At 39.1% G+C, this 13,553-nt stretch overlaps 1 protein-coding gene across 2 annotated transcripts in view; it reads right to left on the bottom strand.

Annotated features, from left to right (window-relative positions):
- MED27 (mediator complex subunit 27) overlaps positions 1-13,553 on the bottom strand; it is a 93,542-nt gene that overhangs the window by 20,219 nt on the left and 59,770 nt on the right. For both annotated transcript variants that reach the window (XM_035555311.2, XM_035555312.2), the window contains exon 4: positions 9,534-9,627. In XM_035555311.2, coding sequence (XP_035411204.1) covers positions 9,534-9,627 — 94 coding nt within the window. The remainder of the gene's footprint in view (positions 1-9,533; positions 9,628-13,553) is intronic.

Below are 13,553 nucleotides of genomic sequence, written 5' to 3'. Positions count from 1 at the left end.
GCTAAGAAGGGGGTGAGAACACAGGACTTTGCAGAACAGCTACCCAAGCCACTGTAAATATTGCTTTTCCACCTTGACGAACCATATAGCAGGACAGGGTTACAGATCCTGAAAAGAACAGCTGACATCTCTTTGGTACAGGATGTGGAGAAAGCAGCTCCAGGGCAGAAGACTAAGCTATAGGCAAAAACGAGCTGACAGAAACAGACAGGACATGGAAAGGAGAAAGGAAAAAGAAGTCGGTGTCAGACTTCAAGAAGACAGGCTGCTAGGCATGATTTTGCAAGAACACGAAGAAGAAAAGCAGGTCAGAAGAACTAGTACATTTTTGAAGAAAAATGTTACAGGCTGAAGTAGGGTAACTTGCATCGAGGCCTGAACTAAGCCGACAGCATGAATAGTTTACTCTGATCCCTTTCGTCTTGCAGATTGGGATTTTACGAACATGTAGGAACTACCTGGTGTTCTCAGGCAACCCTATCATGCTATCAAGTGCTGTGAAGTTGGTTCTAAATGTAGAATCTTGCTGGGATACTCTGTAATAAGACCTAGCTGGCCTGCAAATAAAGGAAAGTAGCAGAGTTATTTCGGTACCTACCACTGCATCAACTAAGTTAAAAATACGAAGTCATGACCCAGATGTGCCTGATCTATAACGCTGATCATCTGCTGGAATCAGAAAGACAGTTCTGTCATAACGGCATAATTAATTCGATGTAGGATGAGGAAATGGAGACACTTTGAAAAAAAGTTGTCAGCACATTTAGAGTTAATATTTTTTTCCCTACCTTAGTAAGCCTGGCAGCTCTCTAGGATATATGCCTACTGAGAGAACTGACGCTGGGCAATCATACACAGCAAAATTAGAAGGAGAAAAAGAAGAAATTTTAAACAAACAAGAAATTTTCTTAATGAAGAGCAAAAAGGCAGTCCTACAAAAATCCAGACCCAGCTTTATATGTAATATTTTCTATTTTCATTGCCTTCACACACTTCAGTGGATGCTCATTTCTTTCCTCTTCCCTTACGTTTTGCATTTATGATATCTCACATTGCTGCCAGGCAGGGAAAAAAAATTGGATGAAGTTGCTCTGAAGCCTGTGTGGGATGTTCCTGAAAATCCTCAGCATTACTAGTCACACGTAACAAACTGAAGAGTCCCATGCTTGGCACTCCAGCTTGCTTGAATATACTTACTGCTGGCCTCAAACCTCCCCACAAGACTTACCTGCACAAATCCTTTCAAAATGCTTCTGCATTAGCTCATTGCCTTTTTACACGTCATCTGTTCCCACATCTTCCTGTGATTCCCTTTTGGGAAGTGTCACAGGTACCCAGACCCCAGCTCCCATCCATCACGCAACACTGAAAGGTCCAATTCTGCAACTGGTCTGGGACAAGTGGGGATCCCCCAACTTGTCTGAATGTCAAATACGCAGGGTTATGCTGCCTACCCGTCCCTCACATCTGGAAGGAGCAGTGTAAAACCATCCTTAGATGTGCATTTTAGATGTGGGCTCCCTGAGGAAGATATCAGGTTGGAATCACTACTTACACAATGATTTGTACAATGGGGTCCTGTGCTGGGAGTAGGGGCACCCAGACATTGTGGTAATACAAACAACAGAATACATTGCAACTTCAACCAGGTTAGCACCAGGCTGTGTGAATGAGCTCCAGTATTAGCAGACCTAATTAGCATTGAATTAGCAGTCTGGTATTGAAATAAAAAACCTCCCTGTTTTACGCTGCTGCTGTGTCGGCATGGGGGTTGTATGTGGGAAATGTATGTCGGCATGTGGGACTGTATCAAAAGGCATATTAGTACGTGAGTTAAGTCTGACAGAAAAAGCAATTTTGAAAAAGCAAGCATAGCTCAGAGAAATTATAGTTCATCAATTTAACCGCACTGAAAGAACGAGGCAAGCAGTACAGAGAATGAACAGCCTGGCACTGGACTGGAGGATGCAGTCAGACTTGGAAGCCAAAAGGATGCTCCACAGCTCTCTTCAGGGTAAAGCACGTTCTGTGCTATCTACAATAAACAAGGTACCTTTTATTTTTTCCTCTGATAATCGAGGCTCATAACTGTTTTGAGGACTCAACACTTTTGTTCACCTCGACCGTCTTTTACACATCATGTTTTCCAGCAAACAATTTTCTTTCAGTGCCTGCTGAACACGGCTAACCACAGTCTGTGTTCAGAAGAGATCTATGTATGGAATATAATTTACACCTTCAGTCATACAACTGTGTCCCTATGGATCACCCGAAAGAAGGCAATAAAAAACTAATGGCTATGATAAAAAAGTAATCAGATAGTTCGACTGAACTCCCATAGCGCAGGTCTCTGCTTCTGGAGGTCAAGGCTCGCCTGACTGATCCCTTCTTAATGGGCACTAAAATGCCCCTGCACTTCCACAGATACCAACTGCAAGGAGCTTCTTTCATTATACAGAAAAGATACCTTTCAATTGTGACAAAAAAGCAACAATTCCCTTTCTAAGCCAACTTTTCCCATTAAATTTCAACTTCTTCTGTCAATACCCTGTTAAGACAGCACTTGGCTTTTTAATATTTCGCCTGTAGGATATATGCCAACATGTCCTTGATGTAGAAAATTTTAATTCAAATCAATACGTGTACAAGGTCACTTTAAAATTCAATTAATATGAATGAAAAAATATGCCCCACAGTTCTGTGAGCTGAAAACGGAACAGTTGCAAGTTAAATACTTCTGTAGCTTCTGTTTTGGTCTGCGTAATAACAATGCACATCTAACTTGCTTTTAACTCAAGTGTACTAAATTCAGACAGTTAAGTTATTCATAATGCCCCTGCTTCCTAAAACAGCAGGCTCCAGAAGAAGGTAGGACAGGCGGCTGATTGAAATCTGCAATATTATGCAGCTTTTCTGACAAAAATATATAAAATAAAAATCCTGAAATATCCCAGTTTTAAAAATATTTTGTCTATCACCAAGATAACTCTCAAAGAGCATATGACAGGCAGTGCATGCCAAGGATGGGGGAGGGAAACAGAATCATCAGGGAAAATGCTTTAGATAATTTCTGGTAAGACTGCTAAAAATTTCCCAGTTAACATCACTTACTGACTGGAAAAGCAGTGAGTACATTTCCAAATAAGTCAGTACCAGGGCCAAAATTAATTTACAAAATGAGAAGCATCAGAATTCATTTACCCTGCCAGAATTCTGCCTGGAGGAAATAGCTTGAAACAGCCCCCCCTTAATTTTGCCCTCTCGTTGAAACCGACAACAAATGAAAAGTGCTTTTATAAACAATTTTAAAAATGCATTAACAAATATTCTTCCTTCAGATTTATTTGAGTTTGCTATTAGGAGAAAGCGTGCTAACACCACCGAGCTCCAACGCTTGTGCAAAAAGGTTCCCACAGCTCCAGATTTCCTCTCGGCATCCCAGGGAATCTGCTGCTGATCTGAGCTGCAGATGCTCTGCATTGCAGAGCTAAAAAAGAAAACACGATTTTCAGTTAACATGGGTACCTCCCTGCTAGTAGAAGAAGGAGGATGACTTTGTATGCAGCTTTTATTCACCTTAGCAAACAACAAGGCAACGTTGAACCAGGGATATAGCCAAGCTGTACGCGTTACTAGCAAAAGGCCAGACACCTGCTCCTTGTGACACCGTCAGCCATAAGCTTTTCCTCCCACTTCTACATTTATCTTACTAATCACTAGAATGGTTGGAGATCCTATTTATATAGACTGAAAAATAAGGTTTTGTATTAAAAGAAAAAAATAATTAGAACCCACCATCCGGGCCTTCAACTAGTTTGTTGGTTTTTTCCCTGTGTCTCATCTGCTGCTTGTGTGAATGCTGTGCCTTCCCTCACATGCTCGCTATTCTTTAATGACGCCTATTTGTAAATAGCAAGATAAGATGCAATTAAGCCATTAGAGTCTAAATAAACAAACATACTAATTAGGTTCTTTACAAGGATTTTTTTTTTATTATTTTTTATTTTTTATGTTAGGGCTGGAATTTACCTTTCATTAATCTAACCTAATTGCAAGAGTGCACGATAAAACGTCAGCATAAATGAAGGACTTGAAATCATTTTGGCATATCAAGGATGAGCTGGTGATCCTCTCCCTCAGTACCATGGCACATTCTGCTGATAAGACGAACAAACTACATTGTTCAAAGGTTAAACGCCAGATTTTGCCAATGGCCAGTCACACTTACGGATCAGTCACGCTAGTCCAGCACCGCTACGGATGGCAAAACGGATTCTGCCTCTTTCTGCATTCTGTGTTACAGCACAGCAGGAGTTTTACAGGGATTTTACAGAATGTAAAACTGTAAAAACACCAACACAGACCTGCAAACCACTGGGACTGGTCAGTGACCCTGGTGCGCATTAACCCCGTGGGAGGGAGCAAAGCTGAGGACATGGCTCTCTGGTCTTTCTCTACTTTTTCCTACTCTTGTTCACTTTCCCATCAAAAGACCGTTCCTCATCTTCCTGATTCTTACACTGGACAAGTGGAAAATTTACAGCTTGATTCCCACCCACAGCTCACACTGAATGCTTTCTACCTCCACATACATGACCTCAAATGCATTTTTAAAATGCTTCGTAAATGCTGGTCCTCAATCTTAAAAAACAAACTGTGAAGCTACAGCAGTCCCAACAGTCTCCCTTCTGGTTCAGAAGAGATTCCTCAAGACCCAGTTACATAAGGGATCCTTGGACATCCCAGCAGCTTTGTTAAAACCTACCTAGTGTCTCCAGGAGAATAAATCCCCAAATGAAGACTCATCACATGTGCCTAAAATTAGGTGCCTAAGCCACCAAAAGTGGCTACGTTCCCATCATAAACCTGCCTACCTTTCATCCCCGCTAGCATTAAGCATGCAGGATATCCACGTTTTCTGGAGTCACCGATTCCCCAGTGCCAGTAGCCTCTGGTGCCCTGCTTTGCATTGCTCTGCAGGGACGAGACATCTGACTTCCAGAAGAAATACTCAACTGGAAACCCCCTGGAGAATTAATCACTAACATGTGAAAAGTTTGCTGTCATTGCTAATTGGAAGGCAGATGTCACAAAGGTCAGTTCAATTAGAAAAAGATACTAACCACAGTCATCTTACAACTTGCAACTTCAGGTCACCAGAGGGACGCGCAGGCGCCAGCCCACTAGGAGCAGATGCTCCACGTGAGTGCTGCCTCTGAGAAAGAAACGGAGGAGCTCTGCAAGTCCTAAGGCAATACTAGCTTCCTAATGAACCACCGCAACGATAAAGGGAAACGCTTACACTGCTAAGCAGTTTGGTGAAAAGAGCGTGTGTGTGTCTTAGGAACAGCGTTAATTGTTTCTAGTCGAGTATGACATTAATACTAATTTTGTATCAATTAGCATTCTTCTTCCCCCTGGTTTTTCAGCTTCTCCCAAGACCAGGGTGTCTTGACCAAGAATCAGCTTGGTGGCCTTTTTTGTTGGGCAAATAATAAATTTCAGAATCCATTTTCCCAGAGAAAATCATCCTGACTTTACATAAAACACTGATAAACAAAATTCAGACAGAAGAAATTATTCAGATTTAGTGAACAGATGTCAAGCCTATTTGCAATTAATACAGCCCACTTCCATACAATCAGACTGTTTAAAATGCTTGGAACAAGACTTGAAAGTTGAAATGCAAATGTGTCTGGTTTTACTGAGAATGAATAGAATTTGTAGAAGAATGTTTCGTACTTTTTACAGGAAAGATCTACTAAAAATCTAGGCATCTGTACAATTGTATGAAAAGAATTTATCATCGGAAAGTTTTTAAGATAACATGAAAACAAGAACTCGTGATTTCTGAAATGAGCTTTGGTTTGGCAGAAACAATTTTTCAAATTGAGTTAGTTATACATATCATTATCCTTTAGAAACAGCTCAAAATATAGAAAACTATTCATTATTTGTAAAAATATTTACCCAATGTTCTTAACTTGTACAGCAGTGCTTTTATATAGCTTTACAAACACTGGGGAGACAGAATATCCTTAAAGACCAAGTAGCTCCTGGATCAAGACAAGAGAGTAAGTTCCTGTGTCCGACTAGGACTCGCTAGCTACGTGACCCTAAAGAAGTCATATCTGTCATTGAAAAAATAGCGCTAATATTTGCTGTTTTGTAAAATATTTCTGATATCAAACAAATGAATTGTATACAGGAATTGGTAGCTTCACACTGAAAAAGTATTCTGAATTTTGGTAGCAGAAACAAGGTATGTGAAACAATCATACAGTAATCACACCATCAAGGTACCTTACTAGAAAAAATAAGGTATCATCTAAGAATACAACTAACCATTTAATACAAGCAAAAATCAAGGTATTTTTAGGTATTTTTCATTAATTAAAATCAATTTATGTTTTCTTAAGATATGAGGTTTATCTATTTATATAGATCCTGGCATTTGACCAACAAAATCTCACAAAAACCTTAAGGAGTCCTCAGTTCCCTCTGCTGCTACTGGAAATTAATTTTGCACAACACTTATTAAAGCTGATATAATTCCATGTTTAGTCTTTTTTATGCATAGTGTGATTAAAAGATAAATTGAAAAATCACTAGTGAAGATTGGGATTAAACAGCACCTTGAAATGATAAACTGCTTTTAAAATCAGTTGAGGATTTCACACAGCTCTGAAAGATTTCAATTATTTATGTGTTTGGTCTGTGTAGCATAAATCCAGACTAATGAGGTACAATTGCTGTGTATAAATCTAAAACATAAAAAACTCCTTATTGTCTGGAGAAAACAGTAACCTCAAAGGACTAGGAGGCAGCAACCTTTCAAGGCACAGCATTTGCGCTGCCAGGAATAATTCTTTTTCTTTTTTTTTCTTTTTTCTTTGCTTAAAGTTCTCAGCTAATGTGAAAGCTGTACTCTGTTTAGGGAGAACCCAGCTTAATACAAAGGTTACTAGCCATAAGACTTAGACCAGCAGCTCACACCACTGATAATTATTCCTCTTGAAACACTGGATGAATCAGAGACTCTTCAAGTCCCAGCTCTACAGCTAAGGACATAAATTGATTTCCATGTGCACATAAACTTGTACCTCAATCAGCGTGGGGCTGAAACTTTCTGTATTAGGTCTTTTTTTCCTAAAGATTATTTGTTTGGCAATGTCTCCAGTTATTCTGAAGTTTCAAAGAATCTCAAAAGCACACCCTTTTTCTTCCCCAACTCCTTCCAGTAATTTGCACACTCTTAAAATATGTACACTGTTTATCACGCCTTTGACAATGACTACATGTGTTTCTGATAAACTGCATGATTGCATTTAAAGACGTCTTAACATAACAAATAGATAACCTCTACGTCCAAGATCTTCACAAGCAATGGCAGGTATGACATGAACAGTCCAAGGATGAAACTGGTTGAGATCACAGAGTTACTTAATTAACCCTGAGCAAACACTATGGTTGTGAAATATTCTTAAACAAAACAAGCATTATCTGAATCCTTTGGTATTATGGTAAACCACTCTGCTGTAAGGGAGTAACTCCAAATCTAACTTGGGATGAGTTCATAGTGAGAAATCACAAGTACTGAAGAAACCTCCCTTCTTCTGGGGGAGGTGCTCTTCACACTGCCCATCCTGCAGCACCTTTCGCTGAATGATTTGTGGCTGAAAACAGCAAAAGCTTCTGTAGCAGTCAGGGCCAGATGGAAAGAGCCATATTGGCAGCATCAACTGAGACAGATGGGAGAGAGGGAAAACCTGCCTAAAAGAAAAAATGATAAACCCATCACACAATCACATGCAAAAATACTTTAAAAACAGTCTTTCTGATCTCTGATCCAAGGAAAATATGCATGCCACTGGTTCAGTACAGGGCTGCTGTCTTGTAGCAACAATAATGTCCTTGATTTAGATACCAACTGTAACATGGAATTCAGTAAGTTACTACTGATTGCAAATAGTGCTTCTTTTACAGTGTCCACCCTTCCAACATACCTTGTTCCTAACCAGTTATATCCAAGAAAATTTACATAATTTCCTAATCGCGCCCGAATCTTGAGAATTATCACATATTTTCTGACCTCAAAAAGCCATCAGAATTGGAAGGCACTCGCTAGATGCAAAGAGGAACCTAAGAGAATGGAAATGGTTTCCAAGCAAGGCAGTAAAACCAAGCATCTTTCTACAGTGAAATAGTTAAATATAAAGTCAGCTTAGCAGCAAATGCAAAAGCTTCCACAACTTAGAGCTTCTTAAGACTGCACTGATGAATTCAATTCTTTCATGGAATATGTTGTTCCACTTGGTGAATCCAACAATTGCAGATTAAATGTTTTAATTCCAGTGTAAGCCAGCTGTTTGTTTTAACCTCTGACTCAGTTAATCTCTTGCAAATTTTGGGCTGTTCAAAGAAAGTTAATAATGGAGTGTTAGAGAGTTGATTAATAAGAACAACATAACCACAGTTATACTTACTATAGAAAAGTGAACAAAAACCTTGAAAAATACAGGCAACATCTAAAAATAATTGGGCATTCAAATTAACAAACTCTATAAATAGTATAAAATCTATTGACTCAACAAATCCGTTTTGGCAGAATAGCTGAGTTTTAGATTCGTGTTACCATTTAATTGGAAACAAGAACTATACTCACATACACATTATACCCAAGCCTTCTGTAATAGCCTGGATGAAAAAGGAAAATATAAGAGGAAGTGCCATGAAAAATCTGAGATGGAAAAGACTGATTTGGTCCCAATTCTTAACAGCGGTATAGAATATTTTCTAGTTTTATTTAAAAGTTTGCAAAAGATGAGACTTCCGTCTGTCATCTTACTAGAGGAGAATCAGTTTCTAACTGCCATGCTATTAGACCTCAACAGACTCTACTTCTGTGATGATGTCCTCGAGTAAAAACTTTAAAGACTCCTCTCTAGCTATAAGCACAACAGCTGCCTCTGAAAATTGATGTGAACAATAGGCTCTTCTGGAATGAAATCTTGCTTGGTCAGGCAGAAATAAGTCGAATGTATTGTACCTGTTTATCTATAATCCAGCCTTTACTGCTCATTTACTTCAAAGGCAAATTCTTGACTTCATCATAAAACAGAAATTCAATGAACCAAGATCAATTTGAACAAATTTAAATCATATTGGTTTCCTTTTTCTTTCTCTTCCTCCCACTTTTTTTCTTCTTAATTATCATGATTAAGACACACTCATTGCCAAGACTGCTGAAAAACAGAGTGCGTATTTGAGTTTGCGTTCATATTTCTACAACCATATTTAACAATAAAATGTAATAGATCTGATGTTTAAATGCAGAATTCTTTTTGTCATCCATTTGCCTAAGAGCAAAAAAAAAAAAAATCTTATGTTCCTCCCCCCCCCCCCCCCAGCAGGGACAAATGAAGAACAGTGTTTTTCTGGGAAAAAAAATAATCTTTAATAACCTGCATTTTAGAAATACTAATTAAATCCTTTAAGAAATCCATCTTAAGGGATTAAATGATCCAACTTACCAGAAGCATTGCAGAGGTCCCATTTGGCCGGGATAGCTGGATAGTCATTTCAGGGAACATCCTATCAATGCGATTGATCACATCATCGACGTATCTACCAAACAAAGCAACATAACAGAATTAACACACACACGCTCCTGGGCACAGACTAACAGATTACTACTCCTTTTTAATAATATCCACAGGTCTTTAAATTATTTCTCTTTGATACATATATATATATATTTAAATGCAATTAAAAGACTTACTGATAAAAGGAAACACACCAGAGCCCTATGTCATTTTGAAAATTAATTACTCTGCCTTTAAAAACATGCATTTACTTGTTTTTTGTCCAAATCTGTCAGCCTTAAATTCCTGCTATCATATTCCCATACTTTTGCCTCGGGGGGAGGTTAAAGGTTACATTATCAACATTAATCTTTCAGCATAGAAATTCATAGGTTATCACATCCTTACCCCCTCTTTGAGCCTTCTAACCATTCTTAGTGTTTTCTTTATTTCCTGAATCTTTTCAATTTATTACACTTCATTATTACAATTCATTTTCCAATTCATTTATAGAGCACTGGTGACTGAAATTGGCTGGCATGTTCTGGAAGTGACCACATGCAGGGGTACGATGACATCCTTTCTGCAGGGCATAATCCCTCTGCCTCTGTTAGGGCAGGCCTGGCCTAGCGCCCACGCATTTGCCTTGGGTACCCGGTGCTGCAAGCAGACCCCACACCCACTGACGGTGAAAGCTTCCTTGCAGACTGCTCGTTTCCCAGGCCACAGCATCCCATCCTATGTGCACGTCTTATGTCCTTTAGCCATTCCTTTGGACACGTTGAAACGCACACTATCTGCCTCAGCAAACTTTACCACACAGTCAATACTGTGCTGTAAACTGATCTGTCCTCCTATACCACTTCCAGTTCCCCTTGCCCTTGGCATCGTCTATGTGATGTATCAGGGATGTTTCTGCGCTTCCTCTTCGGCTACTCATAGAAACACTCAAGAGCGCAGGGCCAGGTACTGCTCTATGCCATCTTCAGAGACTGTTCCACATTTCCAAACAGGTAAGGGAACAACGTGCCATCCTCTGGAAACCAGCATCGGAGTCAGAACTGAGAACTGAAATGTGAAACAGCAAATAGCAGAGACAGGAAGCCCACGAGGCCTACCGAGATGTCAGCTCCTTACAAAATGATCTCTGAGAGGCTGCAGACCCTGCAGTGCTCAATCCAGTACTGACCACAAGAGCTGCCCACCACAGACCAGACAAAAACACCGCTACGGAGGAGAAGGGAAATGGCCCTGCTACCTCCACCATAAAGCAGCTGTAACGTGACATGGGGAGAGCTGGAGCAGGGCTCTGTCAGTACATGGGAGAAGGGAAGATGGCAAAACATGTACAAAATGAAATATTGTAAGAGGAGAAAAAAAGGAATCTTGCCTGACCTTAGATACAGATGAACTATGAGCCCAGGTGGATGCTGTACATACATATTCAAACAAAAATACACAGCATTTTAAACAGTGTGAGTCTGGATATTTAAATATGTTTTTGTGTAAGAGAAATGTTTTGCAGAAATACTTTCTTAAACTGAGCCAAATATCCTTTATTATGCAACAGGTGAGTCTGCAAATGTTTGGAACAAAACACCTGGCAGTATTTGTCAAGTAAACTCCCTATGGGATTTTTCCCCATCAAAGTTACAGGACACCAAGATCGAGGGCTTGTAGATGAGCTTACTCATAGGAGTCACTGAACAGTGAAGCCCAACAAGAAACTCCCATTCTGAAACCTGAAAAGTTTTCACACCTTTTCAAAACAGGGAGATGCCACACTTTCCAAGTCTGTAAGAGATCGGTCAGGAGGGGCACTACTGACACTAACATCTTGTGCATTTACCAACTCCGCAACTTGATCACAGAACCATGAATGCATTTCTTTACAAATTACTTTCATGCTAGCTCACATATGTGCTCTGATAAAAGATTTTTGTAAAAGATTTTGGAAACTCAGTTGCCCTAGTTAGATCAACAATAAAACTGAAAAATCTAATTATTTCTCTTTAACCTGCTTAGATGAAGGCAAAAAATCTTGAATTCTTGCTCTTCAAAGTTACCCAGGTCTAATGTTAGTTGCTGGGAAAACCAAACAAAAAAAACAGCCCCCCGTCCCCCCAGGAGCTACCCTCCATTTGTTACTTTGCAAGGGATTAAAAATAACCACCAGAAATATACATATATATATATACACATATACATACACACATATATATAATGTATGAATCAAGAAAGTTATACATACACAGCTGGTAAAATCAGTCCATTTTTTTTACATATAACAAGAGTGGAATTAGTTACGCCAGTTTTGCAATAAAACCTTAATCCGCCTTTCCAGTTGTGCAGAAAAAAGTTTCCCTGTTCATTTGAATGACTTATTAACAGCTTGCTTGCTAGTAAGCCTTCAAAATATCCACAAGCCAAGAACTTCCATAGCATGGTGAAAGAGGCATGTAAATGCTTCAGAATGAATAATCTACACATCAAGAGCACACACCTATTTTTAAACATTACTGAATCCCATACTTTTTTTTTTTAAATACACTATGAGAGTTTATGCTACTTTGTAAATGCAATTACTGCAGGTTTAGCAAATAAATTATCACTTGTGTGTGAACATAGCCTGGGACACTCTAATGCAAATTATTGCGTAACTTAAATTTTCTAATTTTCTGAGGTTAGGGTGATAATAAGTTAAACACAAACAAAATACAAAAAGTTGCACATCATAAAACAGGGGCTCCCTGCACACTGACAAAGACGATATGCATTAAGGAAGAAAAATTCAAGTAATTTTAAATTGTATAAACAACAGTTGGATTTGGGCATTTAATCTGCTTATGTCTTTTTGAAAAACCCCAGTGGACATGCACATTTATCCTTTGAAAATGTGATCCAGGCTGGTTGGAGGTAAGCAATTCTTCAACTCTTAGACCTGATGATTTTTAAATGTAAAACTTCTCTTGACTGCGTGCATTAAAACTTGACTCAAACCCAACAACCATCTTGTGCTACCTGAGCAGCAGAAGAAAAAGCCCTCATTTTTCTTTCAGAAATGACTGGTATAAGGCAAACAGGGAATTCCATGCTTGTGAAGAGTCCTAACTGAAATCAGGCACAAAGCTAACCAATTGGTTAAAAAAGCTGATACAAACCAGAAATCTTCTGAAGACTGCTGTTTGTGTTAATTCCATGTTAAGGTCTTTCAAAACCTGGTTAGTAATATATTTTGCATTTAGAAGCCTGTTAATTTTGTAACACTCTTCATAGGTCAGTTGACACCCTCCCCTCAACCCCATCCCTCCAAAAAACCCACAAGCAAACAAACAAACAAAATTGTCAAGAACCCCCCCGCACACACACACACTCCTAAGGAAATATGTTTTACTTTGGCAAGGCACAGCAGCTTCTGGGACAGTCCTTACAGGTAGATTTTCCTTTCCTTCCCTCACTCAAGAGGATGCCAGAGAAAATCCAAGACCCCTTTGCCTTTTTTCCATTTTTTTTTTTTTTTTTTTTTAAGTAGACATCAGGGCTTCCTGAGGACTCATCAGAACAGAAGGATTCTTCAAGATTCACATAAAATTACTAGATTAGCCTGACTACATGACAGCCTCAAATATAAAATGACAAACAACCTAATCTAAGGCAAATTCTTCTAGAGATATGCCCTTCAGAGAGGACATCTGGTAAAACATCTTGTGAAAGGATGGATATGATAAGTCAGATGCAGCACAGCAACGTAGAAGCATAGCTGGTGACGATCTTAGAGAAAACTGAAGAACATATGATAAAGACAAGATAAAGAGCACTCCTGAGGCTGTCTGGAAAAAGGGTCAGAGAAAAAGCTGCTGTCTGGAACTTATTTTGCAGAGCTGAAATACATTAATTTAATGCCAAAATAAGCAGTCACAATTTACACATCTCAATCCAGCAAATTACAGCTCAAAAATATGATGGCTC

The sequence above is a fragment of the Cygnus atratus genome, chromosome 19 (genome assembly GCF_013377495.2).
Source record: "Cygnus atratus isolate AKBS03 ecotype Queensland, Australia chromosome 19, CAtr_DNAZoo_HiC_assembly, whole genome shotgun sequence".
In the NCBI taxonomy this organism is placed as follows: domain Eukaryota; kingdom Metazoa; phylum Chordata; class Aves; order Anseriformes; family Anatidae; genus Cygnus; species Cygnus atratus.
The sequence above is the reverse complement of the archived record's forward strand: the minus strand, read 5'-3'. Positions and strand labels throughout refer to the sequence as shown.